The sequence below is a fragment of the Cnephaeus nilssonii genome (genome assembly GCF_951640355.1).
Source record: "Cnephaeus nilssonii genome assembly, chromosome: 3".
NCBI lineage: Eukaryota > Metazoa > Chordata > Mammalia > Chiroptera > Vespertilionidae > Cnephaeus > Cnephaeus nilssonii.
The window spans coordinates 48,360,803-48,387,248 of NC_137074.1; the positions used below are offsets into that span (position 1 = coordinate 48,360,803).

The 26,446-nt window shown below is 39.1% G+C and overlaps 1 protein-coding gene across 2 annotated transcripts in view; it reads left to right on the forward strand.

The window, feature by feature from the left end:
* The first annotated feature begins 6,982 nt into the window (after nucleotides 1-6,982).
* Nucleotides 6,983-26,446, forward strand: part of CCDC50 (coiled-coil domain containing 50) — a 71,376-nt gene continuing 51,912 nt past the window's right edge. Inside the window, exon 1 of one of the 2 annotated variants that reach the window (XM_079766668.1) lies at nucleotides 6,983-7,485. In XM_079766668.1, coding sequence (XP_079622794.1) covers nucleotides 7,437-7,485 — 49 coding nt within the window. In that variant the 5' untranslated portion in view covers nucleotides 6,983-7,436. The remainder of the gene's footprint in view (nucleotides 7,486-26,446) is intronic. The other variant, XM_079766669.1, reaches the window with a different exon arrangement.

Sequence of the window (26,446 nt, forward strand, 5' to 3'; positions counted from 1 at the left end):
AAGTGAATAATTATTCCACCATTGATTATCCTAATTTAAACACTTTTTATTGATACAACAATTAATTTTAAAAACATTATTCATCATAATAATGCACTTAAAGAAATGTTTACATTGTTATTCAGCCAAGTTAAATGTTCTTTGGTCACCTACTTTAGAAAAAAAAAATTAACACCTTCTGTCTCTTCCATATAACAGACTGCCAAGCTCTGGATTTTTGTCTCTACTGTGTAAGATGTTGAGGTTAATTATATTGATATCCTTTTCCCTTGAACAGTCCGTGGCAATATTCTATTGAACACTTTCTTATAACTCACTGTTCTCTCATTGTAGCATGTATAATCATTAAAAAAAAAGATAATTCAAAATTCTTGTCATACATTTTCACACCCAACGTAGTATCTAGTACAAGAACAGATTCACAGTAGTCTCAGGAAAAAATAATTTATTTGAATTTTGAAAAAGTCACTCCTTTGTTTAACTTGAAATTATTATCCTTTTTTTACCTCTGTAAACTTTTTTTTAATGCGATCTAGTTTTTTACTTCCTTTTCTTTCATTTATAGGAGTGACTTGATGCGTACCCACAATATGTTACCTTCTTCTCCTTGATTGAAGTGTTTCCTCTTTTTATTTTCTGTTTTGTTTGTTTATTTGTTTTCTCTTCTTTACGTGGATTCCAGCAAGTCTTTTTGCCCGGCCAAACATATTTAAGAATCTACATAAGCCTTAGTCAAACCAATAGGAAAATTCGTTTCATTCTATATGATGGCCTAAAGATTTAAAGAAAAACAATAAAGTTGCTCAATCATTCTTTGCTTCATGTAATCCTTTTTGCTTAGTTCTAGTTGATTCACAATGCTATTGTGCCTTCCACAAATTTTTCTTCATTCCTCAACATAATATTTTTCAAGATTTCACTGTAAGAAACCTTCAATGTTATCAATACATTAAGTAACAAATGAAGTTAGATATTGAACAATTTAGTTTTATTAACTAAATTCTTGGTAATATTAATACATCTCTAGATCCTCAGTCCAAAGAGCTGTTCTTTAGGGAGATACCATTATCTTTTTTTTTTTAAAATATTTTCTTGATTTTTTACAGAGAGGAAGGGAGAGGGATAGAGAGCTAGAAACATTGATGAGAGAGAATCATCGACCAGCTGCCTCCTGCACACCCCCTACCAGGGATGTGCCCGCAGCCAATGTACATGCCCTTGACCGGAATCGAACCTGGGACCTTTCAGTCCGCAGACCAACGCTCTATCCATTGAGCCAAACCGGTTTCGGCGAGATACCATTATCTTAATGAGATTTCCCCCACCTCCCCTTCTGACAGAAGCCATTAGGCAGAGTCAATATTTATGAAGCTTTTATCCTGCCTGGGTATGAATTTTTAGCTCAGCTCTTCATGAGTCCATTTAACTATTACAACAGGATGAACTCAGTTTTTTAGAACCACTGGGAGCTTTGTTAACAGGTATAGGAATAATCAATTTTGTTGGCTGCTGGGATTCATTCAACTCCATACATAGCTTTGGTGTGAGACATCTCCATCAGGCACCCCTTACATCCCTTAAACAAATGATTCCTCTGGGAAGGAAAAATTCGAGACAAGAATTTGTAGAGTTATGTCTAGAAACACATTTCCATTTCCTTTTTCAAAATCTCACAGTTAATTCACAAGTACCTATTTATCCCCAAACATGTGACTATCAGTGAGCTAAGTGATATAAGGGATAACATTCAAGAAGCTTGGCTCCATTATGAAAAGAGCCCATTAGTAGGATTTATAATGACTAAATTCAATCTGTGATGCTCTGCTCATGAATGTCATGATGATTGGTGAGTCCTGACTTCTTTACTGCCTCCTCAGCCAGTGTTCTTCATGGTATTTCAGGCTAATGGCACAATAAGCAGTTGCCCATGGAATATTACATACATGATTTTGACCTACACCCAAGTCATTTAGGGTTATAGTTTTCTGAGTAGCCAGACATAGAATAGAATGGGGCACACTCATTTGGATCCAACTCGGTAGCAGATCCTTTACTAGAGAAGAATGTATTGTAGAAGAGAAACTTGGATGATGAATTTAAAAGGAAATCTAGTAGAGCTCCCTAAAACATCCATAATGCAATGAAAGACAGGGATTTGAAAACTGTGCTGAATTCCTTGACCTTGATTGAGACAACTCTGAAGTGTGTTCTTCATTGTCACTCCAAGTTCCCCCGTAGTTTAGTTTATGCTCCAGTTTCCCACAGTGGTGACTTGCTTGGTAATAGACTCTATTGGCTAGTTTCCTTTCCTAGGCTCACTTCTATTCTCCCCATCAATGTCTTCTGGTATTTCCTCCCAAATAAACTACTTGTACTTGAATCCTTGTCTCAAGGTGTGCCTCTGCAGAAAGCAAATTAAGACATCTCTAATACCATGTGAATATAATTCTCACATCTTGTTTATAATCTCAAAGCTCCATTGTACAGAAGAAACTCACCAAACATAGGTATGTTTATGTCACTTATACTTTCCCTCAGTTTCCCTATAAGATAAAGAAAGCTACAAAGCACAAGTTAAAAGCTACAAAGCACAAGTTAAGTTCAGTGATATATTGAGTTTGCTCACTGATTTCATCTATAAATTGAGCATAATGATGATTGAACATAGAACATTTTACAATTTGCAAATAATCTATTTGCCATGTATTTTATTAGTTGATATCTATTCTTGTTTTAAACTCCCCCCACAAAAAAAAAATTTGTCAGAAACATACAATAGCAACCAGATTCCATGTTAGTTTCATAACTTGCCTAAAGCATCATAGCGATACTGATAATAGTACAGAAGACCTGTTTGGGGATTCTTTTTTTGTTGTTGTTGTTAAAAAATATATTTTATTGATTTTTTACAGAGAGGAAGGGAGAGGGATAGAGAGTTAGAAACATTGATGAGAGAGCAACAAAGATCAGCTGCCTCCTGCACACTCCCTACTGGGGATTTGCCTGCAACCAAGGTACATGCCCTGGGACCCTTGAATCCGCAGGCTGATGCTCTATCCACTGAGCCAAACCAGTTAGGGCTGTTTGGGGATTCTTAAGCTGCTTGAGCACTAACTAGTCTCCTCTGCTAAGAAGGGGAAATTTGCATGCTTGAATTTGCTGTGGATTTCTCATTAATCAATTCCCTGAAAACACTTTGGTTCACCTCTGGCAGACCTTTCTTCCCCAGCACATGAAAGATGGGCCTGAAAGGAAGGAAAGTGCAACCCACCTAATTAAATGAAAGAGATTCATACAAACTATGTGAAAAGAGAGAATCAGAATCCTTGGCTCCCCAGTTTAATTAGTTAATGAATGCCTGGACAGGAACTGTGTCACATTATCGATGCAGACTTCTGTTCCTACCACACTACGTGAATACAGAAACATTGATTCTTGGAACCTAAGCTTACACTGAATCCTTAGCTTAACATGGAAATTTGTTCAACCTATCTCTACAGTCTTCTTGCTGACCATGTACCACATGCACTCCATATCCTATCTAGTACACTATATCCTTTAGCAAAAAAGAAACCAGAGGCAAAATTACATGCCAATGCTTTATTGAAGGGTATTGAAGCATGGCAGAAGATGCCACCTCAAAATATGCTACTTTGACATAAGGATTTTTGAGCTAAAGACACTTGAAAAACAGCAGGTGCAATAAAGACTCTCTGACCTCCCCCTTTTCCTCCTGAAAGCAGGAGATCAAACTCCCAAATGAAAGTTGTCCTCCCTATACCAGGAGAAAAAGTAACATTCTTATGACTGAGAGAAATATATAAAAATAAACCTTGTTAAACTAACTTGTATCTTTCTAGCCACTTCTCTATCCAATTAACTACCCTATCCAAATCCCTCTGCCTTGTCATATTTTCAGAATCGACTACTTTTTGTCCAATTCAGTACTGGGAGTCAATTCTCAATGGGTATCCCACATTTCAGCATATCATGTGAGTAGGAGCACTGTCTTCTTTTGTTCTAGACTGATTATCTTTCAAAGGATGTTTATTTAGAAAACAACCTTGGAAGACAGAGAAAACATGTCCCTTCAGAGCAAATGGTAGATTTGTTTACAGTTCAGTTTAAGATAATATCTCCCATCCAGGCAAAGGTCAAGAAGAGGGATCCCTAAGCACCAGGTTCCTCTCCTATAACACACTTTATTAAGTATGAAAGAATCACCTGGCCCTGTTTGCATTATCCTGTGTGATTTGGGACTTAGGGAACTGGTAAAAATGTTGATACTCTGTCTACTGCTGTTTTTGTGAGTAATAAAGGACTTTAGTCTTTAACCCAGGAATCTTGTTTTCTGCCAGTGTCCATGAAACTGTTATTACTTTAAAGTTGTAATTTTATTATTTTCTGATTTGTGTTTTGATTAGATGTCAGTCATATGTTATTTTTTTGTAATGGTTCCCAAAGCATGAATCCAAAATAATGTCTGTGTTTGCATGATTCTCTTATGAACCATATAGTCAGAGCCCATAAAAATATAAGATAGTGAGACTTCATTAAGTTTTCAGAGCAGGTTTCATAACGTTTTTTATACCTACTTGCTGACAAATGTATATATATATGTGTGTGTATGTATATGAATTTGGTTTCAGGATTACTTTCTTTATAAACTGATAGGGAGATTTTGGGTGGAATTACTGGTCTATAAATATCTTCAAAAATTGGCAGATACCACTGTTCAGAAAATCCCCAAATTGAACTTTCATTGGCTTAGGTACTTTTTAACAATGTAGCCAATGGTATAGAATCATCTTGGGAGATAAATGAGATAAGCAATAAAAAAAAAAGAAACATTTCAAAAAGGCCTGAAGGATCATATCTATTACATGGTAATAATTAGCCAGTAAGAGAATTGACCTCTGAATTTGGCAGCGTGGAGGTCATTGTTAATGCCAATAAAAACAACCTCTTTGGACTGGGGTGAGGACAAAAAGTATGATTGGAATGGGTTTAGGGGAGTGAGAAGTAGATTTCATATGAATAGGTGAATATGTCTTATGATCTTACAGAGAGCATAAGAAATGAGGGCAAATTTTTAGGAAAACAAAGCAACAACTCTTTGACATATCTTATGATATCAGTCTGAGTCTTGACAGGAAATAGAAGCCACACTCCATATGATTTAACTGAAAAGAACACAATGAAGGGACTATTTAGAGGGGTGTGGGTACCGTTAAGGGAAGCTGGGAGAGTAAAAAGCCATTACCATTTTAGGCCTGAAAGGGCACTGGAAGGAAATGATATTAGAGACCCATGAGAGCTGGAACCATGGAAAAGAGACCTCTAGACAGGCATTGTATTTAAAAAAACACTGTATGGCCAAATTTTTAGCCTAACTTCAGGGGGAGGGGAATGGAATACATAGGTTGACATTTCTCTCCTCCCTGGTTTTGATCTTCTGCCAGTGCTTTGCCTTGGTGGAACTCAACAGGAAGCCACAAGGCAAGGAGGCCCTGGTCATGTTTTCATAAATGTGAGCCTCCCAGGGACAAGCATGACAGAGACGTGGACAATGGATTTGAGAAGGGAAACAGAAAATACAATACTCTCTATGACCACAAGAAGTTTAAAAAAATAGTCACTAGAAGGCAGGGGACTTGACTATCCCCATAAAAGTACCTTTTAAAAATGTTACCTCTTTCATATTAACACATTTTACTGGGTGTTCTTTCTGTCTAGTGCAGGGATTGTTAAGCTTTTTCTGAAAAGCGTCCAATAAAACATACTGTAGACTTTGAGACCTAAGTGGCAACATTGAAATTATTATGCTTTATCTATATAATCACTTAAAATATGACCAGTTAAACACATAAAAAGCAGCCATTCAAATCCAATGGGGTGGATTTGATCTGTGGGCCATGGTTTGCTACCCTCTGACTCAGAAAGTCTTCTCCTAAATTTTTGCTAGTTTAACGTCTGCTTATTTTTTCAATGTCAGGTCCAAATAAAATCTCTTCCATGTGGCCTCTCATATTGGGACTCTTGAGCTGAGTGACAAAAAAAATCATCTTTTACCCTGTTAAGATAGTAAAATTACTAGTTTAAATTGTAGATTCCAGAGTCCAGGAACTGCAGGAACCCCAGCTGCTCCAGGGACCTCCTGTGGTATCATCAGAACATGTCCTCTTCATCTCTCTCTTATCTTCGTTTCTGTCTTCATTTTAGCTTCACTTTCTATTAGGGAGGGCAAACCTTCCCCACAGATGCTTATCTGTCCCAGTTCATGTAACAACCATAGGGAGGTATTCTACTTGACCTGTCTTGGTCACCCACACCCATCTTTAGTTGAAAGTGTGTGGGTGGGAGAGGAAGGAAGAGTGGTGGAGGCTAGAGGTTCTATGATTACACAAGCTCGGGAGAGGAGCCACCACTGAGGCGGTTTCCTATTGAGAGGGCGCATTCTGTTGCCAGGAGACGGCAGACAGAAGATGTTGCCTATTTCCGGGAGACAAAAGTCACAATGGTAGTCCAATGTGTGACAGGCCACGGGAGAGGTTTCTGACACATGGTTTTATCAGCCCCAGTGCCTAACTTCACATTTGGTAGACACTCCTGCGTTTTTGATGAATGAATGACTCAGTTCCCCCAGCTGGTGTGAATTGGCCCAGATTTTTATCAGCTGCTCTCTACTTGTATTAGAGATTTTTTTTTTTTTTAAATGCACATGTATTATCTTTCCTCTAATCCCAGGAGGCAAAGAGTGCGGAGAGAGGCACCCGGGAAGCATCTGTGGAAATCTCAGCCCCAGAATGCTGACTACACCGCTGACAGTGACGATTCTATTCTGCTGACCCCTGTGGCCCTGTGCGGAGGCCTTCAGGACACGGAGCCCCCCTCCAAAGACGCGACCCTCGGTTGGGAGCGAGGCGGGTCCGGGGGCGCAGGGGGGGCGCCCCCCCGACCCCAGACGCGTCACACCGCACAAAGGAGACAGTGGGGAGGCGGCCGCGGGAGCCGATCTCCGCTCGCCAGCCACTTGCAATTGCGGTTTCAGACCTGCAGCTCCCCTCCCCTCGCCTCCCCACCCAGGCCCGCCCGCCCGCCTTTCTGTCTCCTCTCTCCCGCCGTACTGGACGGCCCGAGTCCATTTCCGGGAGCCGGGCATTTAGTACAAATCCGGGCCGGGGGCGTGGGAGCAGGTGGTTGCGGCGGGGCAGCTGGGCCGCCTGCCGGGGGCGTCGCGGGGGGTGGCCCGTCTCTCTCCGCCTTTGTCGCCGGCTCCCGCCCGGCCCTCGCCCTCCTCCCGGCCGCGCGCGCTGCCGGCCGGACTTTGCGCCGCGTCCGGGCGCTGCTTGTGCGCGCGGGGCCGCGCTCGGGGCGGCGGCGGCGGCGGCGGCGGGGAAGCGGGTGGCCAGGGGCCGCCGAGACCCCGGCCCGACATGGCTGAAGTCAGCATCGACCAGTCCAAGCTGCCGGGAGTCAAGGAAGGTAGGGGCCGGGGCGTGAAGCGAGCGCGGGGCCCCTCTCCTCCCGCCGCCCGGGTTCCCTGCGGGCAGGGGCGTCGTCCTTTGGGCCCCCGCGGCCCTCGCCTGGCGCCCACCTGGTGCCGGCCTGCCCCGGCCGGGAAGGGAGTTGAATTTTAGGCTCTGCCCTGGGACCTTGGGCAGATGACTTGGGTTCCAAGCCTCACTATTTTCCTGTGTAAGAAGATGGGGGTGGCGGGGTGGATAGCACCACCCTCCTCAAGTGGTTGTGCAGATCTGCTCGTGGATCGCCGGGAGCTGGGTCTATCCGACTTGCTTGAGTTCTTTTAAAAATCCAGGCCCAGCCTAGTGGGCTTGAAGGCTAGGACTTGGGAAAGGGTTGACATTCAGTTGTTAGTGGAGCCTTTGTTTTGAAACTTGATCTTTTTCCCTCCTTCTCTTGACTTTTCCTAGCCCAGCGTCTGGCTGACTTTCCCACCTTCCCCGAGGTTTAAAAGTTTAGGCTTGGCACTGCCCACCGTGGCATGGCATATGGGAAGCTGCTATAGGCATTTTCTTGCAAAAAGCACTGAGCGAGGGGAAACGGGGGACCTGCTGGTGACCTTGATTTTTTAATGGCTCACTATACTGATGTCCAGGAAAATAAAGCTTGATTAGGACTGGTCTGGCTGGCTACCTGCAAAGTAGCCCTTTGACTTGCCTTGATTTCATCCCCTGCCCCAATACCTAGCATTTTTTAAAATTGAGATCTTGGGTGCTGGGTCACCTTAACCTTTAGTGGGTTTTGGCTGTTCTTTGGCCCTAGGAAGCATCGAAGTTCCAGAGTGCTATCTGGGTTTGCAAAGGTGGCCTTTGTTGTGGCTGTCATTTATTTCCAGGGAGCATTGTGGCCTGAGGTGTCTTGGGAACTTGGAATTGAAAAGAAGAACCTTTGCTTTCTTGAAACTGCGTGTTTCTTTGCCAACTTGACTTGCCTCACATGGTCTTGTGGGTGCTCAGGTCAGACTCCAAAATCCCAAGAAAGCTTGACTGTTTTGTTTCCCAGAGATCCAAACATGAGGAGACCCAGTGGCTGGTTTTATGTGGAATTTTTAATGGGGCTGGGCCTGGGCCTGTCTTCTTGTTCCTGAAGGATATTAGAGCTTAGGCCTGAAATCTTAACAGTAGTATTTTCCAACCTTTCCTTCCCAGGCTGGCTTTGGTGAAGATTATGGCATTCACATGTAAATGCAGTTTTCACTGCATTGACTAGCCTGAGTGATTAGGAAAGGCAAATCTACACTTTGAAGGTCTTTGAGATTTTCTGTTAGTCTTTAGCCTTTTGGGTCTGAGTTGTGTGTGTGTATGTGTCCTATGTCGTTGCTGTAAGGAAAATGACCCTTGTTTATTGTGCAGTGCTTCCCTGAGGAGGGCGGGTGATGAGTAGAATGACAATTGGAGTTCCAACACAACCTTAACATGTAAAGTATTATATAGTGCCACACACTAAATATCAGTGACCTGGAAGGAACTTGAAACTCACTTTATAAGTATGCATTTATATTACTCTTTGGTCTTCTGGTTTCTAACCAAGACATGAATTATTTATTCTACTATATTCATTCTCAAGGGGTTCAACAAACACTTCCATCTAAAATTGCAAGGTTTTTCTATTGCTAAACCCTGGAATTTAACACATGTGAATTGACTTTCAAGACACATAATATGGTGTTTGTCAACCCAGTTTGCGTAACATGGTAAAGTGGTTAGGAAATTTAGTGTGGCTTTTTATTAAGCTAAAATTAAATATTGGTTGATTTTGAAGGTGGTCAGAAATTGTTGAGAAGATCACTGTCTTTGTAAGCATCTGACATTTCTGGTTCAAAGATCATCAAAGGAAATTATGTATTATATACTAGCAATGTCCTAATGGTGATGTAGTTTTTGATCTGGGAAGTATTCAAGTCTAATAAAATGTATCTTTCTCTAATATAACTCTTAATTATGGCCCAGTTACTCCCTAACAATATATTTGAACCCTAATTAAAGAGAACAAAGCTTGTGCTTTATGATTGGGTAAAACATACACAAACATTGAGACTGTTCTTAATATTGAAACTCCGACTTAGTTTGAAAAGGAAGTTTAGTTTGCTGGCACAGATTTTTAAACCCCCTTTTTAAAAACCTATCTCCTCCATTTTTCTTTTTCCAATCTAAACCTTTAGTAGGTTTATGTACAATTACAATTTGGGATCATGGGGTTGCTTACAATAGAGATTGAGAATAATAAAGCAGTGGGTGTCTGCCCTTTTCCCACTGCATTAATTCTTTAGGAGGGGAAGGGGAGCCCTGTGACCTTTGTTGTGAACATCTCAACAGAGGTCATGGGTAGCAACTGACATCAGGGGAAGGGAATATTTGAAAATTTTCTTTTCTAGGTTAAAGTCCAGAGCTTGTTTACTTGGTTTTAAGGCAATCAAAGATATTCATCATTTGGACACCTTAAAAAAAATATTAGGGCAATGTTATTATCTTGGGAAGTCTCTTAAAATAGGAGACAAAGGGACACAGTTGAGTTCATATGTAAATGAAAAGAATGAAGTCTAACTAAGTGTCAGCACACATCATTATTCCTGGTTTAAAAGCATTTTGGAACGTCTGCATACTTTCTATTGTAGAAATACTGTTGCCAGTGTTTAGGAATAATGCTTTATTTCTTCTGAAATATTTGAGGTTCTATGCCACAAGATTTGAAACCCAGCTATATATTTTTTTTTATCAGTAGATATATAACTCAAATGCATCACGCAATGTGTGAATGTTAGACAAATGTATAGTCCGTTTCCAACAATATTATGAAAGTTTCTTAGTTTAGATAAGAGCTGGGAACATATTTTTCTAAAAATGAGCACTTTTCATCAGTTAACAAACTTAGATTTGTGGTCAATTTTAGCTTCCTTGCTGAATGGTTGTTTTGAAACAACAATCTAGAAACCCCACTTTCCTTTTTTGCTCTCTCTACCTAATTTGAATTGTTTACTTGTAATCTTGTCTTTCCCCCATTTTTTGGTTTAAGAGCGTTTGCATGTTCATCAAAGCCATTTTTAGACCCCGTTAAACTATTAACTCCTTTGCTTTTTTTCCTACTTTTAGCCATGTAGCACTTATAATTCTAACCCTCCCATCCTCTCCCAGTGCCAGTCTTCATTTTTCTTTCCTTACAGCAGTAGGAATTTTATTATGTACTATAGGCCCGGTGAACGAACTTTGTGCACAGTTGGGGGGTGGTGTCCTTCAGCCCAGCCTGCACCCTCTCCAATCTGGGATCCCTCTCACAATTCAGGACTGCTGGCTCCCAACTGCTCGCCTGCCTGCCTTCCTGATTGCCCCTAACCGCTTCTGCCTGCCAGCCTGATCACCCCCTAACCACTCCCCTTCCAGCCTGATTGATGCCTAACTGCTCCCCTGCCAGCCTGTTTGCCTCTAACTGACCTCCCCTGCAGGCTTGATCACCCCCAACTGCCCTCCCTTGCAGGCCTGGTCCCTCCCAAATGCCCTCCCATGCTGGCCTGATCGCCCATAACTGCCCTCCCTTGCAGGCCTGATCCCTCCCAACTGCCCTCCCCTGCTGGCCATCTTGTGGTGGCCATCTGTGTCCACATGGGGGCAGCCATCTTGTGTGTTGGAGTGATGGTCAATTTCCATATTACTCTTTTATTAGATAGGATAGAGGCCTGGTGCATGGGTGGGGGCCAGCTGGTTTGCCCTGAAGGGTGTCCCGGATCAGGGTGTGGGTTCCTTTGGTGCTTGGGGTGGCCTGGGCAAGGGGCCTGTGGTAGTTTGCAGGCCGGTCATGCCCCCCGGCGACCCAAGCGGAGGCCCTGGTATCTGGGATTTATTTATCTTCTATAATTGAAACTTTGTAGCCTTGAGCAGAGCCAAGCCTCCTCCTTACTTCGTGGCCGCAGCCATTTTTGTTGGGATTTATTTATCTTCTATAATTGAAACTTTGTAGCCTTGAGTGGAGGTGTGCGGAAAGCTTGGCTTCCTCCATTGCTGGGGAAACCCAAGCCTCAGGCTCGCTCCGTGGCTGCAGCCATCTTGGTTGGGTTAATTTGCATATCCACTCCTGATTGGCTGGTGGGTGTAGCAGAGTGATGGTTAATTTGCATATTACTCTTTTATTAGATAGGATTTAGTACTCTTACTGTTCTTCAGATGGAAGATTTCACCATTTCCTAAGTTAACTGTGTATGTATACATAATCACATAGAATCTGAAATCCATGCACCTAGCAGTGACTTATTTCTTAAAGGTAGCCAGCTACCTTTACTGAGAGCAAATCCTTTTTTCTTTAGTGAAAGATAAAGGTTAATATTTTTTCAGAAATACACCTAGGAAGCACTGATTCATTTTAGGTCCGGGACACCCCAGTTGCATAATGGTGCAAATTGAATTAACGGCATAAATCTAAACTTTAAGGGGAAAGTTACAAAATCATATCTGGTGCAATAAGTTAACCAAGTAGTCCCAGAGAATCTAAAGCTTATCACATGCACACTAGGCATCGAATGTGATGGTAGTCTGTGAGATGTACATTATCTAGCTCCAGGGCAAACTCCCTTTCTCTTTTCTTCAGAATTCTATAGCAGATTTTATTCCCTCCCTTCCCGATTTGATTTTTAGAGAGGCAGGAAGGGAGGGAGGGAGGGAGTGAAGAAGAGAGAGGGCAAAGAAACATCTATGTGAGAGAGACACATCAGTTGGTTGCCCCTTGCAGGTGCCTGCCTGATTGGGGCCTGGAGGGAACCTGCAACTCAGGTATGGGCCCTTGACTTGGAATCGAACCCAGGACTCTTCATTGCTCAGGCCGATGCCAGGGCTGGTTGTTGTTTTCTTAATAAGAACATGGCTGGATCTCCTTGAGTTGGAAGTTTGTGTCTTAGCTTTTTATTACCATCTGGCTCTAGGTATCTTTTTAGCTAGCAAATATTCATCAAATATTTGAATGTATAAGTGAATGAATACATTAATAGATGCTCTCAGTTAGTCCAGGAATTTTATCTTTGGCAAAATTATTTCATATTCCTACTCAGAGTATAAGCTCTTGAAGGGCAGAGATAATGCCTTTTAATCATGGTTATCGCATATCACACTTATAAAAACTTTTAATTTTTTAATAATGTTTATTTTCTCATAGGTACATATTATAAATATAATTCATCCAACAAAGATAGGTATAACAGAAAGTAAAAAAAAAAAAGTAATTCCATGCTCTTCCTTCTGGCCTTGGAAGTAATCATTATTAAGGACAAAATTTTAGTAAAAACATTTTTAAAATGCTGTTTGTTGTAGTTTTGATTTTTATTTGAATTTTAGGTTTACTTTATTTCATTAAGGGTAAAGCAACATTACACAATTTGGCAACTAGAAAGAATCTTAGATATATATATAAAAAAAACCAGTTTATGTGTCGTATGCCATCTATTGAGAGAGGGTACTTTCACAGTAAAAAAATGCCCCGTGGTGCATGGACATGATCTTCACTGTGGTGGAGAGGCAGTCATATAGAGTTCAAGGAGATATAAAGAACCAGTAAATGAGTCCGTGAATCCAAAATGCCTCTCACATGAGGGGAAAAGAAATTGTTCATCTTATTGCTATATGTAGGTATGCATTACTTTATTACATGAATCAGCGATTTAAAAAAAAAAATTTATCCTCACTCAAGGATATTTTTCCATTGGTTTTTAGAAAGAGTGGGAGAGGGAAAGACAGAGAGAAATATCTGATGTGAGAGAAACACATCGATTGGTTGCCTCCTGGATGAGCTCTGACCATGGCCCAGGCCGGGGAGGAGCCTGCAACTGAGGTACATGCCCTTGACCGGAATTGAACCCAGGACCTTTTGGTCTGCAGGCTCTATCCACTGAGCCAAAGCAGCTAGGGCAGAATCAGTAATTAAAAAAAAAAAAAAAAAAAAAGGATATAGCTGTTATTTGCAAAATAAAAATTCTTTAAATAAGCATTTCTGAAACCTTTAAACATTTTGTTTTTGTTTGTTTTTAAATGTATATATATGTGTGTGTGTGTGTGTGTGTGTGTGTATACTTTTTTTTTTATTTCAGAGAGGAAGGGAGAGGGAGAGAGAGATAGGAACGTCAGTGATGAGAGAGAATCATTGATTGGCTGCCTTCTCCATGCCCCACACTGGGGATCGAGCCTGCAACCTGGGCATGTGCCCTGACTGGGAATCGAACTGTGCCCTCCTGGTTCATAGGTGCACGCTCAACCACTGGGCAACACTGGCCAGGCTGTTTATTTAACTAACAGGTATTTAAAGGATATTTTCTCAGTTGTGGGAAACTGTAAAGTTAATTGATATTTTTAGAAAGGATCTCAGAGTAGAAAGCATTAAAATCCACTGATCTAGGCCAACCTCCTTCTTTTCCAGATGAAAATCTGAGGCCAGGTTGGAGAAGTGAGTTGTACCAAACCACAAAGGCTAATGAGCTAGGAATTGGGACATTGGGGCCTAGACTTAGAAAAGTTTAAAACTGAATATTCACAACAACAGTTCATTCTTTCCACCTCTTTCCTTTTCCACCTTCTCTGTCCTTTTTCACTTTCACCCTCCTTTCTCACATTCTCCCTGTCTCTCCCTATCCACCTGCTTTTTCTCTTTCTTTTAAATTGGTCTGTAGATACAGATGAACCATTCCAGACGTGTTTCTTATGTTTGAAACAACAGAATGAAAATAACGAATTTCTGAAATTATTTTAGGGATAATGTTTGATATGAAGGTTAATGAGTTAAGATAGGTTTTATATTTTTAATTAAAAAACATTCTTTATGTTTTATTTTGATTCAGCAAATTAATTACTGGGGGAGGGGGGGCGACTACAGGGATTTACACTCCAGCCTCAGTGGTTTTTCTACAAAATGCATTTCTTCTTTGGCACACTCAGCTTGAAGGGACTAGTATTTAAGGATTATGACACTTTGAGATGAAATATATTAGGGGAGTCAAGTCAAAGAGTCATAGGCTGTGGTTTTTCCTCACTTCTTACCTCAATAAAATCATAGGAGTTTTTATTGAGATAAATGAATTTTGCCTCAGTAACAAAAAGCAGTGTGATACTCTATAGTTCATGAAGAAAACAGAGATATCACAAAACTTTAAACTCTGCCTGATATTCTTCTTCTCTTAAGTACAGGAGCATATTTTAAAATGAACTACCCTGCCCTATACAGGGTAAGCAAACCTTATAACACACATATTTGCAATTTCAGAAGTAGCCAATGAAAGGGCTTTGGGATTAATGTTTTTAACTGATAACCCATTTAGAGATGCCCTGTGCTTCAAACTGTAAAATTAGGATATCCTAGATCTTGGGTAAGACCTATAAAGGATAATTGGTTTTTATATTCAGAAGGACCTTGGGGATTGTTTAGACCATTTATTCCCAAATGCGCGCGCGGGCACACACACACACACACACACACACACACACACACACACACGAACTATTATTGCCTTAATTTTACTTAAAAAACACACATTAAAATTTGCAATAACATGGATGGACTTCGAGGGCATTATGGTAAGTGAACTAAGTCAGACAGAGAAAGACAAAGTATGATCTTTATTATACTTTGAATCTAATATATACACACATACATATATACATATATACATAACCATACTCATTGATACAGAGAACAGATTGGTTGTTGCCAGAGATGTGAAAAATGGGTGAACTGTTCTTTTTTTGGTTTAAATAAATTGGAAAAATCCACAAACTTAAGTTTTAAAGAATTTATTTCTGATATTAAAAAGTAATACATATATTATAGAAAATTAAGAATAGTACAAGGAAGAACTTTAAAGTAATGCGTAATGCACTATGGGGTGGAGCTGGTGGTCAGAGGGGACGTCCGAATGAGCCATGCGTCCCAGTGTGCACACCTTTGTGTAGCCCCTCTCCTTGAACTTGGGCTGGCTCTGGAACTTGTTTTTGACCAGTAGGACGAAGCGGAAGTGATGCAGCATGACTTCCGAGGCTCAGTCACCAGGAGCCTGTGGTTTCAGCCTGGGTCTCCAGAACACTTGTTCTTGGCTCGAGCCCCCGTGGAATCCAGCTGCCATGCGAGGGGAAGCCAGAACCCCGGGGAGAGCCCACGTGAACGTGCCGTGGGTGACAGCCCCGCTGAGCTCTTTGCCGACAGCCAGTGCTACCTGCTAGCAATATGTGTAATGTGAGCCTCTAGGTGACTGTGGCTTCAGGTGCCATGTTCCAGTGCCCACATGTGAGACCCTGTGTGAGGCCCGCCCAGCTAAGCCTAGTTGACCCACAGAACCATGAGGGTTCATCATAAACTATTTTAAACTACTAAGTTTTTTTTTTTTTTTTTTTGGGGGGGGAGTGTTGTTATGCAGCAACAGATAACTGGCAAGGATTCGGGCTAATTTCAAAGCAAACTCATTTTAAGGAAGCATTTTGAGGTAAGAGAACTTGATGGACATTACTGCTCAGTCACACTTATTAGCTGTGTGACTTTAGGCAAGTTATTAACTACTATGAACCTTAATTTTCTATATTTGTTAAATGGAAATTGGGAGATTTATAAGTATTCCAGTGTCTGGCACATTGTAGGTACTAAGTAAATGTTAGTTTCCATTAAAAAACACACATATACACACATTATGGTATGTAGGTATACATATTACAGTTAGTTGGTAACTGTATACTCATAAAAACAGTGAAAACTTTCTTATAAACTAGAACCACTGTATAACCAGTATTATTTATAAATCAATGCTTTTTTTTTTAAGTCAAATTCATTGAGGTATAATTTGCATACAATAAAAATTCATCCTTCTTAGTATATAGTTTTGGGGTTGACAAATGAATAGTCTTGTAACCACCACAACAATCAATATATAGAACAGTTACATAACCCCAAAACTTTTTTCCCCCCACCTCCGCCAGCCACTAATTTGTTTTCTGCTCTATAGTTTTGCCTGTGCAAAAATATCATATAAATGGGATCATACAAAAGTAGCTTTTTGAGTTTGGCTCCTTCCACTTAGTGTGATATATCTGATACTATGTTGTATTAGTAATTTTGTTCCTTTTTATTGCTGAATGTATGACTGCACCACAGTTTGCCAATTTGCTTATCCATTCAGTGGTTGTTTGCACATTTTGGTGGTTATAAAGTTGATGTAAACATTTGCATACCGTTTTGTGTTTGTTTCGTGAACATAATTTTCATTTCTCTTGTGTAAGTACCTAGGGTGGGATTCATGGATATAGGGGTGAGTGTCTATTTAGCTCAAATTTCAGAGGGAAGTCTGGGATGGGACATGGGGGAGTGGAAGGTAGCGGGTAGGAAGGGAGATTAACCAGGTAATTTATGAACATAGACAATAGTGTGGTGAAGGCCTGGGGGGGAGGGAGCAGGGGGGAGGGGGTCAATGGGGGGGAGACAACAAAGGGGACATCTGTAATACTTTCAACAATAAAGATAAATTAAAAATAAAAAAAGAATCTGCCAGACTGTTTTTCAAAGTGGCTGTAATGTTTTGCATTCTCACCAGCAATGTATGTGAACTCCAGCTGCTCTGCATCCTTGTCCACACTTTGTATTGTTGAGGTCTTTTTCTTTAAATTAACATTTTACAGTGGCAATGTTTAAAAAAAGGGGGTGGCATTTCCCCCCTCTAGTAATTGAAAACTGTTCCTCTAAAATAGGGATCTGTAAATTACGGCCCTTGGTCCAATTCAGCTCACCCACTGCTTGTCTTTGTAAAGTAGGCAGGTGAGCTGCGAATAGTCTTTACTTTTTTTAATGGTTGAAAAGGGGAAGAATAATGTTTTGTGACATGTGAAAATGATATGAAATTTCAGTGCCTATAAGTAAAGTTTTATTGGAATATGTCCGTGGTCATTTGTTTATATACTGCTTATGGCTGCTTTCATACTACAAAGACTAGATGAGTAATTGTGGCAGAGACCCTGTGACTAGCAAAGATTAAATTTTTACTATCTGGTGCTTTATAGAAAAATATGGTTTCTTTCTTTTTAAAATATGTTTTTATTGTTTTCAGAGGGAGGGCGGGAGAGGGAGAAAGATAGAAACATCAATTGGCTGCCTCCGGCATGCCCCCCACTAGGGATGGAGCCCACAAGTAGGGCAAGTGCCCTGACCAGGAATTGAACCTTGTCTTCCTGGTTCATAGGTTGACATTTAACCATTGAGCCACATTGTCTGGGCAAAATATGTTTTCTTTTAAACCATTTTCAATGAAATTAAAAAAAAACTTCCTTATTTAATCTTTTTTGTATTTCAGTTATCACTGTGTGAGCATCAGTTATATGTTTTATTTAGTAAAGTGGTGCTGGTGGGGACTACTGTTGATAGAACTTTTATGATAGTATATTTTATTTTTGTAGTGACTTATAAGTATAGACATATTTATTTAAGAAGAAAAAAAATTATATTCCATATAAACTTCTAGAGCCTTCAAAATCGATTAACCGAGTAGAAATCTTAGTAAAATAAAAGTGTGCCACACTGTGGAGTTTCATGAGTGATGTGCACGAGTAAACAGATTGTTTTGTAAAAAAGTTTGCTTATGATTTTTAGTTGTTATTATTAGTTAGTTATTACCAGGTCTCTCAGACCGTGTTATTGACATTTGCATGAATGAGGTGTCACTCCATCTTGGAAACTTGTATCAGAAGGAACTAGGCGTATTTACCACCAAACTTTGGAGACTTGTGTGTAATGCTCAGTTCAGTCCTGACACACTTCCTCAGTGACCAAATACCAGGGGAGTCTCCACTGGACATTTTTGGTTTTTATTTTTCTAATGAGTCATAAAGGCTGAGTCACTTTCCATTAATTTGACTCTAGGACTTTTAACTACATGTGGTAAAAACTGTGAATGACTTGTAAGGAGATCTTTTCCTCTTCACTCCCTCATCATCAACAAAATTTGTTTTCTTTATTGACTCTATAGAGGAGTCCATGATTTTTAAGTATTATATTCATTAACTTTTGAGTAGCACCTTCTCACCAAATATTTTCAAATACTAGCTCTCTTTTTCATACTATGAGGTTCTGTAAAATATAGACTGTTAGGGTTGGCAAATACTGTCAGAAAATCATTGTCTAGAGGTGAAACCTGCAGTAGAGAAAGAGAAAGAAGGAACTTGATTAATATCCCCATTCTCCCATCTGTGCATCTTGAGTTTGGCCTAACATGTGGGCCAACAGCTATTTTGGAAAGGACTGTTCACGCTCAGTGTCTGCAATTACAAATCACTTTCTGGCTTTGTCTACAAACCGTTTCTTATCCTGTCAGTGATTGCTGGAGTCTAACTTGACATGTCTGCTTCTATTGTTTTCCCAGGTTTCCATGGTCAGACCTCATTATTTCAAATTAGGCTTTAGTGTACCCACAAAGCATTTCTTGTCCTTTCTTTGTATGGTTACCCCATTAAAGCTCCACAAAGTTATCTTTGAGAGATAATTTTGGCCCTGTGTATGTTGGAGGATACAGACTGGGGGTTTAGAAGAGGGTTAAGGAGCTATTGATAGAATCCATTTAGCATGCTTTTAACTTCTCTGAATTCCAGGAACTTAGTTTCACAGGCTCTCAAGCTCCCAAAGTAGGCTAACTCCTAAGGCTTAGTGGCAGATTTATTAAATAATTTGTAGGTCAAACTCAAACATTGTGTGAGTGAAAAGGGTGTGATTCTAATAATTTCACCAGAATAGGTGTATACTGATTACCATACAGCTGAAGGAGACATTGCTGAAATACTATGGGCAGTTGGATATGATGACTGAGTGGGGTCCTTGTTATAAAACCTTTCTGGCTATGTAATGTAAAATTTTCATTGGCACTTAGAACCTAAAGGACACCTGTCTCCCATAGACTGTCTTGAGGTTCTTAATTTTATTTTCTATTTAATAATTGATAACTAAATGAAACATGATATCTGTCCTGCAGAATGTGTAACAGACACTAGGGTTTTATTTAGCTATTTATGTCTGGGTATCAGAATTCTATTTTTATTTTGTTTTCTTTTTGATCCCTATTTATGGTTTCTCCTCATATATTCTCCCAAATGTGGGGAGCAGATGTTGAAAGGATTTGTACAATTGAAAGGAGGTAAGAAATTCATGTACTTCTGTTTCCTCCTTACTTGGCAGTGTGGAATATAACTGTCATTTTCTTTGTTATTTTAAATAGAGAGAGAGGCTACCTTTTTCCCTGTATATTCTGTTGTGCATCTCTTTTTTGGTCTGCTATGCATTGTTTCAGTAATTGAGTTCCTTCTATAATTTTATAATATTTGCTTTAGTTTACTGATACATTAAAGAGTATATTTAAGTTGAAACCAAGCTTGGAGTATACAATTGAACTTCAGCAGGGGAAAAACTTGTACCTAGACTTGTGAAACCTGGTTTTACATATCTCCTTTTTACCACTTACTAGGTTTAAGGACTTAGAGAAAACTAAATATTTCTGAGTTCCAGTTTCTTAATCTGTTTATTGGAGATAATAATACAAGAGCTTCTGATGAGAGTTAACTCAAGAAATGGATATCAAAACATTTTGTAAAATACTGTGCTATACATTCAGTCTCTTTTGGTATCACTGTTCAAGTTGCCCTGTAATATTCCTACTTTTCCTTCTTCCAGACCATTGTTCCTGTGACCCCTCATCCTCTGCCTGGAATTTCTATCTGTGCCCATGCCACCCTTCCCTGATCTAGTTCAAATGCTGATTCTCTGTTAAGTCTAACCTGCTTCTTTCCTATGTGTGTCTTCAATCCACTTTGAAGTACTTCATTAAGTAACATGTTAGTCTCTGTATTGGTCAACTATCTCTCTCTCAAGAGACTGTTAGTGGACTGATCTCAGTATTTCTTGGGGATCCTTACACATAGCAGGTATTCCAGAAAACTTGTCAGACTATTTGACAGCTTGTGCTCAGTAGGCTGACTGACCTGAACTAACTGAACATGGGATACCAGAATAAGAGCTATGGTCATTTGCATAAATTCACTAGGGTAGGAATAGAGGAACTAGCAAGTCACGTTTTCTCTTATGAGTTTTTCCTATTTCTCCAATTCCTGCAAGAGGTTTATTGGTACCCTTGACTCAGGACTTAAATGCATAGTAGTTTCCTTTGTAGACAATGATCTTACCTGTTTATGGATCTACTTTAATTATGTAAAACCCTTTTAACGTGTGCACATTTCCAAAGAAAGTGATATGGTGTCATTTTGTCACTGTTCCTGGAGGATGTGGTTATTTTCTCTGATGGTGTTGGGATCCATTCAGAATTTTTATGTTTCCTGTTTTTCTCCTTTAGGTTTGTTTGTTTGTTTGTTTATGTATTCTGGATTAAGGGGCAAGGTTTTTACAAAGTTTTAACTAAACAGATAAAATATAACATGTATTTTTTAAGTTCTTGATTATGAGGAGTGCTAATTGTGAAGAATCAGAAGTTTTGAGTTGGAAACTAAAATGATGAATATACAAATTGCAAACTTGGAATTATGATCAAAAGAGGATAGGAAAGCATGAGCTCAAAGGTTTTTGCTTTGTGGATGGATATATTTAATTTGTACTTATTTTAGAATTGCTTCCTAAATTAGGGCAAACTAGCCTCTTTCACTGGTAGCTTCACATAGTGCATTAGAAGTTAACACTGCTTTAAAAACATGCAGCACTACGAAAAATATATACTTCCTGGTAGATATTATAGCAGTTTTTAAAAATTATCAAAATAATTTTGACTCTTTAAAAAAAAGTGAGGCAAGTGAATCCTCAGAGCAAAAAGGTATTTGGTCAGCTTGTCTTCCTGTTTAGATGCAGGCTGCTCCTGATTTTCTTTCACTTCCTCTGCAGGGCACTCACATGAAAACCAAGTATACTGTAGGATGTACTGAAGCCAGTTTCAGTAGCAGAACATACATCTGAGGCATTTAGAACACATTCCAGTTAAACATAAATAATTTGGCAATCTTCAGGAAACTTTCTGAATATAGTTGTTTACCTTCTCTGGTTGTACTCTCATCATCTGACCCTAGGTAAACCTTTTAGTAAATGGCACAGGCTACATTCGTATTCATTAGACAGTAAGTGACTGATAACATGGTCTCCTTTTACTCGGATACAGAAGGCTCTGTGAGAACTGCTAATTGAAAACAGGAAAAGTCTACCTTTTTATAAAACATCAGATTAAATGAAAAGTTACTTTAAGATTTATGATGGTTAAAGCTACTGACAGATGGATAAAAGCAGATGTTAACCATTTTTTGTGTTAGAAATAGTAAAAATCAACAGCAACAATGAAGAAAGCAATATTTGGTGCCGGAGAAAGTTAACACAACAGTCATCCTATATGGATAGTTTTTCATATAGGCTGTGACTATCACATTTTAGATGACATGCTTCTATCAAAGAGAGGAATGTATGTCACTTATACTCAGCTATATTTCATACAACTTTATATTTGAGTTGGATGTGTTTTTAAATAAAATTTGGACTATTTCTTTACAGGTCAAGGCATTGAGTTTCTGATTTGGAAAGTGACTTACTAAAGGTCACTTGGTAAGCTGCTGATGACAGCCAGAACTAAAATTCTGACAGGTATCTAGGATTAAAATAGGGTTCTTTGTACTTCAACTTGTTTGTTCCTTACATGTAACGTTAAAGCTATAACATTTCTATAATTTAGATAAGAAATATCCACCTATCTTACAGGTGGATTTGACAGAAAGCTTTTACTAGAGTGACTCAAATAATAGGAAAATTGTTTAGTTTTAGGCATGCAATATTTTAAATCTTCATATTACTATGTTGTTTAGATTTTGATTGGCTATACTTTGATTCAATATTATACCCTCCTGTCTTTCTTGATGGTGATACTTTGATATTTCTTCTATCTTCATAAACTATAATTACATGACTTTCACATAAAATTGTACTTTGCTTTCTAATCCTGGACATTCAACTGAAAGAAGTTCGGAGTGGTGGAGCTTATTAAACAATTTAGACAAACTAATTTCCCTTTCACTCAGGCCCATGTCTGTACGAAGCTTGTTCACCCTCAGTTGGACATAAGAGGTTAGAAGAGTTATAGAAATGTAGTGGCCTGTTGATTATGTTGCAATTCCTTTCCAGGAAACATTTCCAGACATTCATAAGAGGAAGTAGTGATTGCATATTCCGGTATAGATTTTATGCTACAAAAGTGACTGGAACTGTGATAATCAGTGACTTAGTGGGACCTGACTAGTAGAAACACTTAATATAAAATAACTAATTGTAAGAATTCATTATCTCTGATGATGCTGATATAATAGGCTCCATTTATTGAACTTCCTCTTATTGAATGACAGATGTTTTCTTTGGCCCTTCACTTACCTAATTTAATCCTCACAATATTTATCTCATTTTATACATGAGGAACCGGAAGCTCAAAGACATTACATAACTAGCCCAAGGTTTTTAGCCTATAAGTAAGCAGTATTTGAATCTTGATCATAAAGTTGTTTTTCTTCTCCAAAACACTCTTTAAACACCAGGCAAAATACAAAACAATCAAGTTGCTACTTTATACATTCTGTTAAATTTTGTAGTATTGAAGACATCTCAGTTTTCTCCTTATGCAGTTTACCACTAAGCTTCAGTTTTTGCTTTTCTCTTCCCATAGCACCAGCTGAGTTTCCAGCTTTTTTGGGAATAGAGAACCATCCAAAGCTCATATTTAACTTAAATACCACTAAAGTGAATACGGATTTCTTTATCAAAAAAATAAAATATCCCCATTTGGTGAACTACATAGAGAGCCACAGTGGTTATTGACAGGATCGGTTCTTAAGGTCAATGCCCAACTCCCTGTTGTTTGCATAGGAGTTTTCTGGGTGTACTTTGAGACATCTTCCCATTTATTGTTGGGTTGTTTCCTTCTGCAAGGGGGTCTGATTTTAATATAAGCCTCCTTGCATTATAATCCTATATAATAAAAGCCTAATATGCAAATCGACTGAATGGCGGAATGATTGGTGGAACAACCGGTCACTATGATGCACACTGACTACCAGGGGGCAGACGCTCAACACAGGAGCTGCCCCAAGCCCGCAGGCCCCAGGCCAGCCAGGGTGGGTGCCAGTGGGCCCACTCCCCTGCAGTCGCCCCACTGGTCGCCCTGCTGATCGGCCCTGATCACCTGCCAGGCCTAGGGATTCCACCCATGCATGAATTTCGTGCATTGGGTCTCTAGTTAGGAAGATAAGTCTCCTGATCTTCTGGGAGGCATTCCCTTAGATTAGTGTAAACTATGAGTTGTTCTAGGAGAGTGCCCATAATCTCAAGATACCTTTTAGAAAAAATATATTTCTAGTCACTAAACATTACCACTTATTGAGTATATTGGAGTAGAATTCCAGAAATCTCAAGATTAACCCATTTGTTTTCTGTTCATACTTTAGATTTACATAATCCAAGATTACTGGAAATGTGTGTAGAGGTCTGACAAATGGTTACCAGACTGGGGATGTGAGTGTTGCAATTTGCTTGATGGGAGCAAGATCCTGAGAGAATATTTTACCACACTTACTTATCCCATGACCACTTTTTATAATAAAGTTCTTTTTTTGGGGGGGTGGGGTGGGATTTTGAGTATTACCTCGTGTTTTTTTTTGAAATTGTAATTAATTTACTAATCCTAATAGGAAAGAAAGTGCTAGCTAAAGTATCATACCCCTTATGGAAGATGAGTTGAAAGTGGAAATATCTGACTCAAGGATAAATAGAATTTGCAGTAGCTAGTACTTAAGGAAACTCTGGTAATATGAAGTCAATAAACCAAAATGGTTTTTCTTCCCTTGGTGTAAACTTGTACTTAAGTTGGGTTGGATGTGATCTTTTGGGTTTTAATGGGCATGACTGGGTTTATCCTGCAGAGGTTTAAGGAGATGGGTGGCTTTTCTTTCTAGGTTAAGGCAAACAGAGAAACCAAACCATTTGAGCACTGCCAAACCATTTGAGGGCTTGTTTAAGTGCCAGGAAAAGTGCCATTCAAATAGTGGAACAACAGAAGGTTGGAGTTTCTTTAGGGTTACATGGAATCAAAATAAAAGACATAAATTCTTACTATCTGGATTTTCTTAGTGGAAAATTGCTTTGAAAAAAAATTATGTCTGCTATTGCTTATTTAATGGTATTTACCCTTTTGAGGACCCCATGTGGTTATCAGTGGTCTATTGTTTTCTACATAGAATGTCTGCCTCTATCAGAATAATTTGTGAGTACTTTTATTTTAAAATTATATATATATATATATATATATATATATATATATATATATATATATTATTTCAGAGAGTAAGGGAGAGGGATAGAGAGATAGAAACATAAACAATGAGAGAGAATCATTGATTGGCTGCCTTGTGCATATGCCCTGACTGGGAATTGAACCATGACCTCCTGGCTCATAGGTTGATGCTCAACCACTGGGCCACGCCGGCCAGGCTAATTTGTGAGTACTTTTAAAAATTATGTACAGTTTTTCTTCAGTGCACAAGTACTTACAATGGCTATTATAGGTGAGCAAAAATAAGTGATATTAATTTGTTGAAGATTATTCATCCTAGTGAGTGTTAGTGCCAGGATTAAACTCAAAGTAAGAGTACTCTTGGTTACACCATATTGCATCCTTGTGCAGTAAGTAGTAACTGAATATCTTATATTACCAGTGCTCTGTGCAGTGTGCTACAGAAAAAACTGAATGAGTTTCATCTTTTTCTAAGTATAATTCTGGTAACTTTTTTAATGTTTAATTATGAAAATTTACAAATCCATTAAAAATAAGCTGAATTATTCTAAAGCACACTTGCTTCCTTTAATCATTTTTGTGGCATTAAGAGTAATTACTTATTTAGCTTCTGTGTAAATTTATATATCCCTAAATTGTTCTGAAGTGGAGCATCCATGTAAAATGTAGTTGTTCTTTAAAGAAGGCACCACAGGCAGCAAATTTCAGAGAATGCTTCTCTATCTGTGATCAGTTTAATTTTCAAGGCCAGTTGAAATTCACAAATTCATACATTTGCTAATCAGAATCCATTTCTTTAAGGCTTGGTTTAAATTATTAGATATCTCTTGGGTTTATTCAGTAGCAGTTTATATTTCCCAGAATTGAATTTCTTTAGCTGCATTGAATACCGGTTCACTTTCCTTTCCAAGTGCAGGTTTGATCACTGGGTTTCTGTGACTGTGTATACACAGTGCTTGCTTGGTAAATGTAGAATAACTCTTGATCTTTCCACTCTGTTGAGGTTAGCTGAACTACCATCCCTCTAGGGCTGTTGAAGGAGAAGAGCATAGGAGAATAATATATAAGCACACTTTGGAGATAAATCATTGGCTAACACAAGACCAATAATACAGGGTGTCCCAAAAACATATATGCACACTTTATTGATGTTTCTTTCTTTTCAGCAAGACTAAGCTTTGAACAAAGGAAATTCATCCGAAAATGCCATGGAAGTTTGAAAATGCAGTTGAAGTACAAACACTGCCTTTATAATTACTCAACGTGTGTACATATTTTTTAGGGACACAGTGTGCCCTCCCCCTAAAATGTATACACACTTTAACAGGTGATAACTCACTTAATTTTCACTCTTTTTCAGGTTTAATTGATTTGAAATAATGGGTGAAGCCAGACTAAACTTTGAACAACAACAAAAAAATTATGAACTAAACTTTTTTATGGGGATATGTAAAAGATAAAGCATAACGTACAAAACTGGCAACAGTTGACAAACTGAGGGCTCACAAATACTGAACGAAATGATTCTAGATGTTTGTGATTCCATTGCTTTGCATTAACTGCAGTTCCTGGACCAGAAGTCATCAGTTTGAAAACAGGCATTGACAAAAAAAAAAG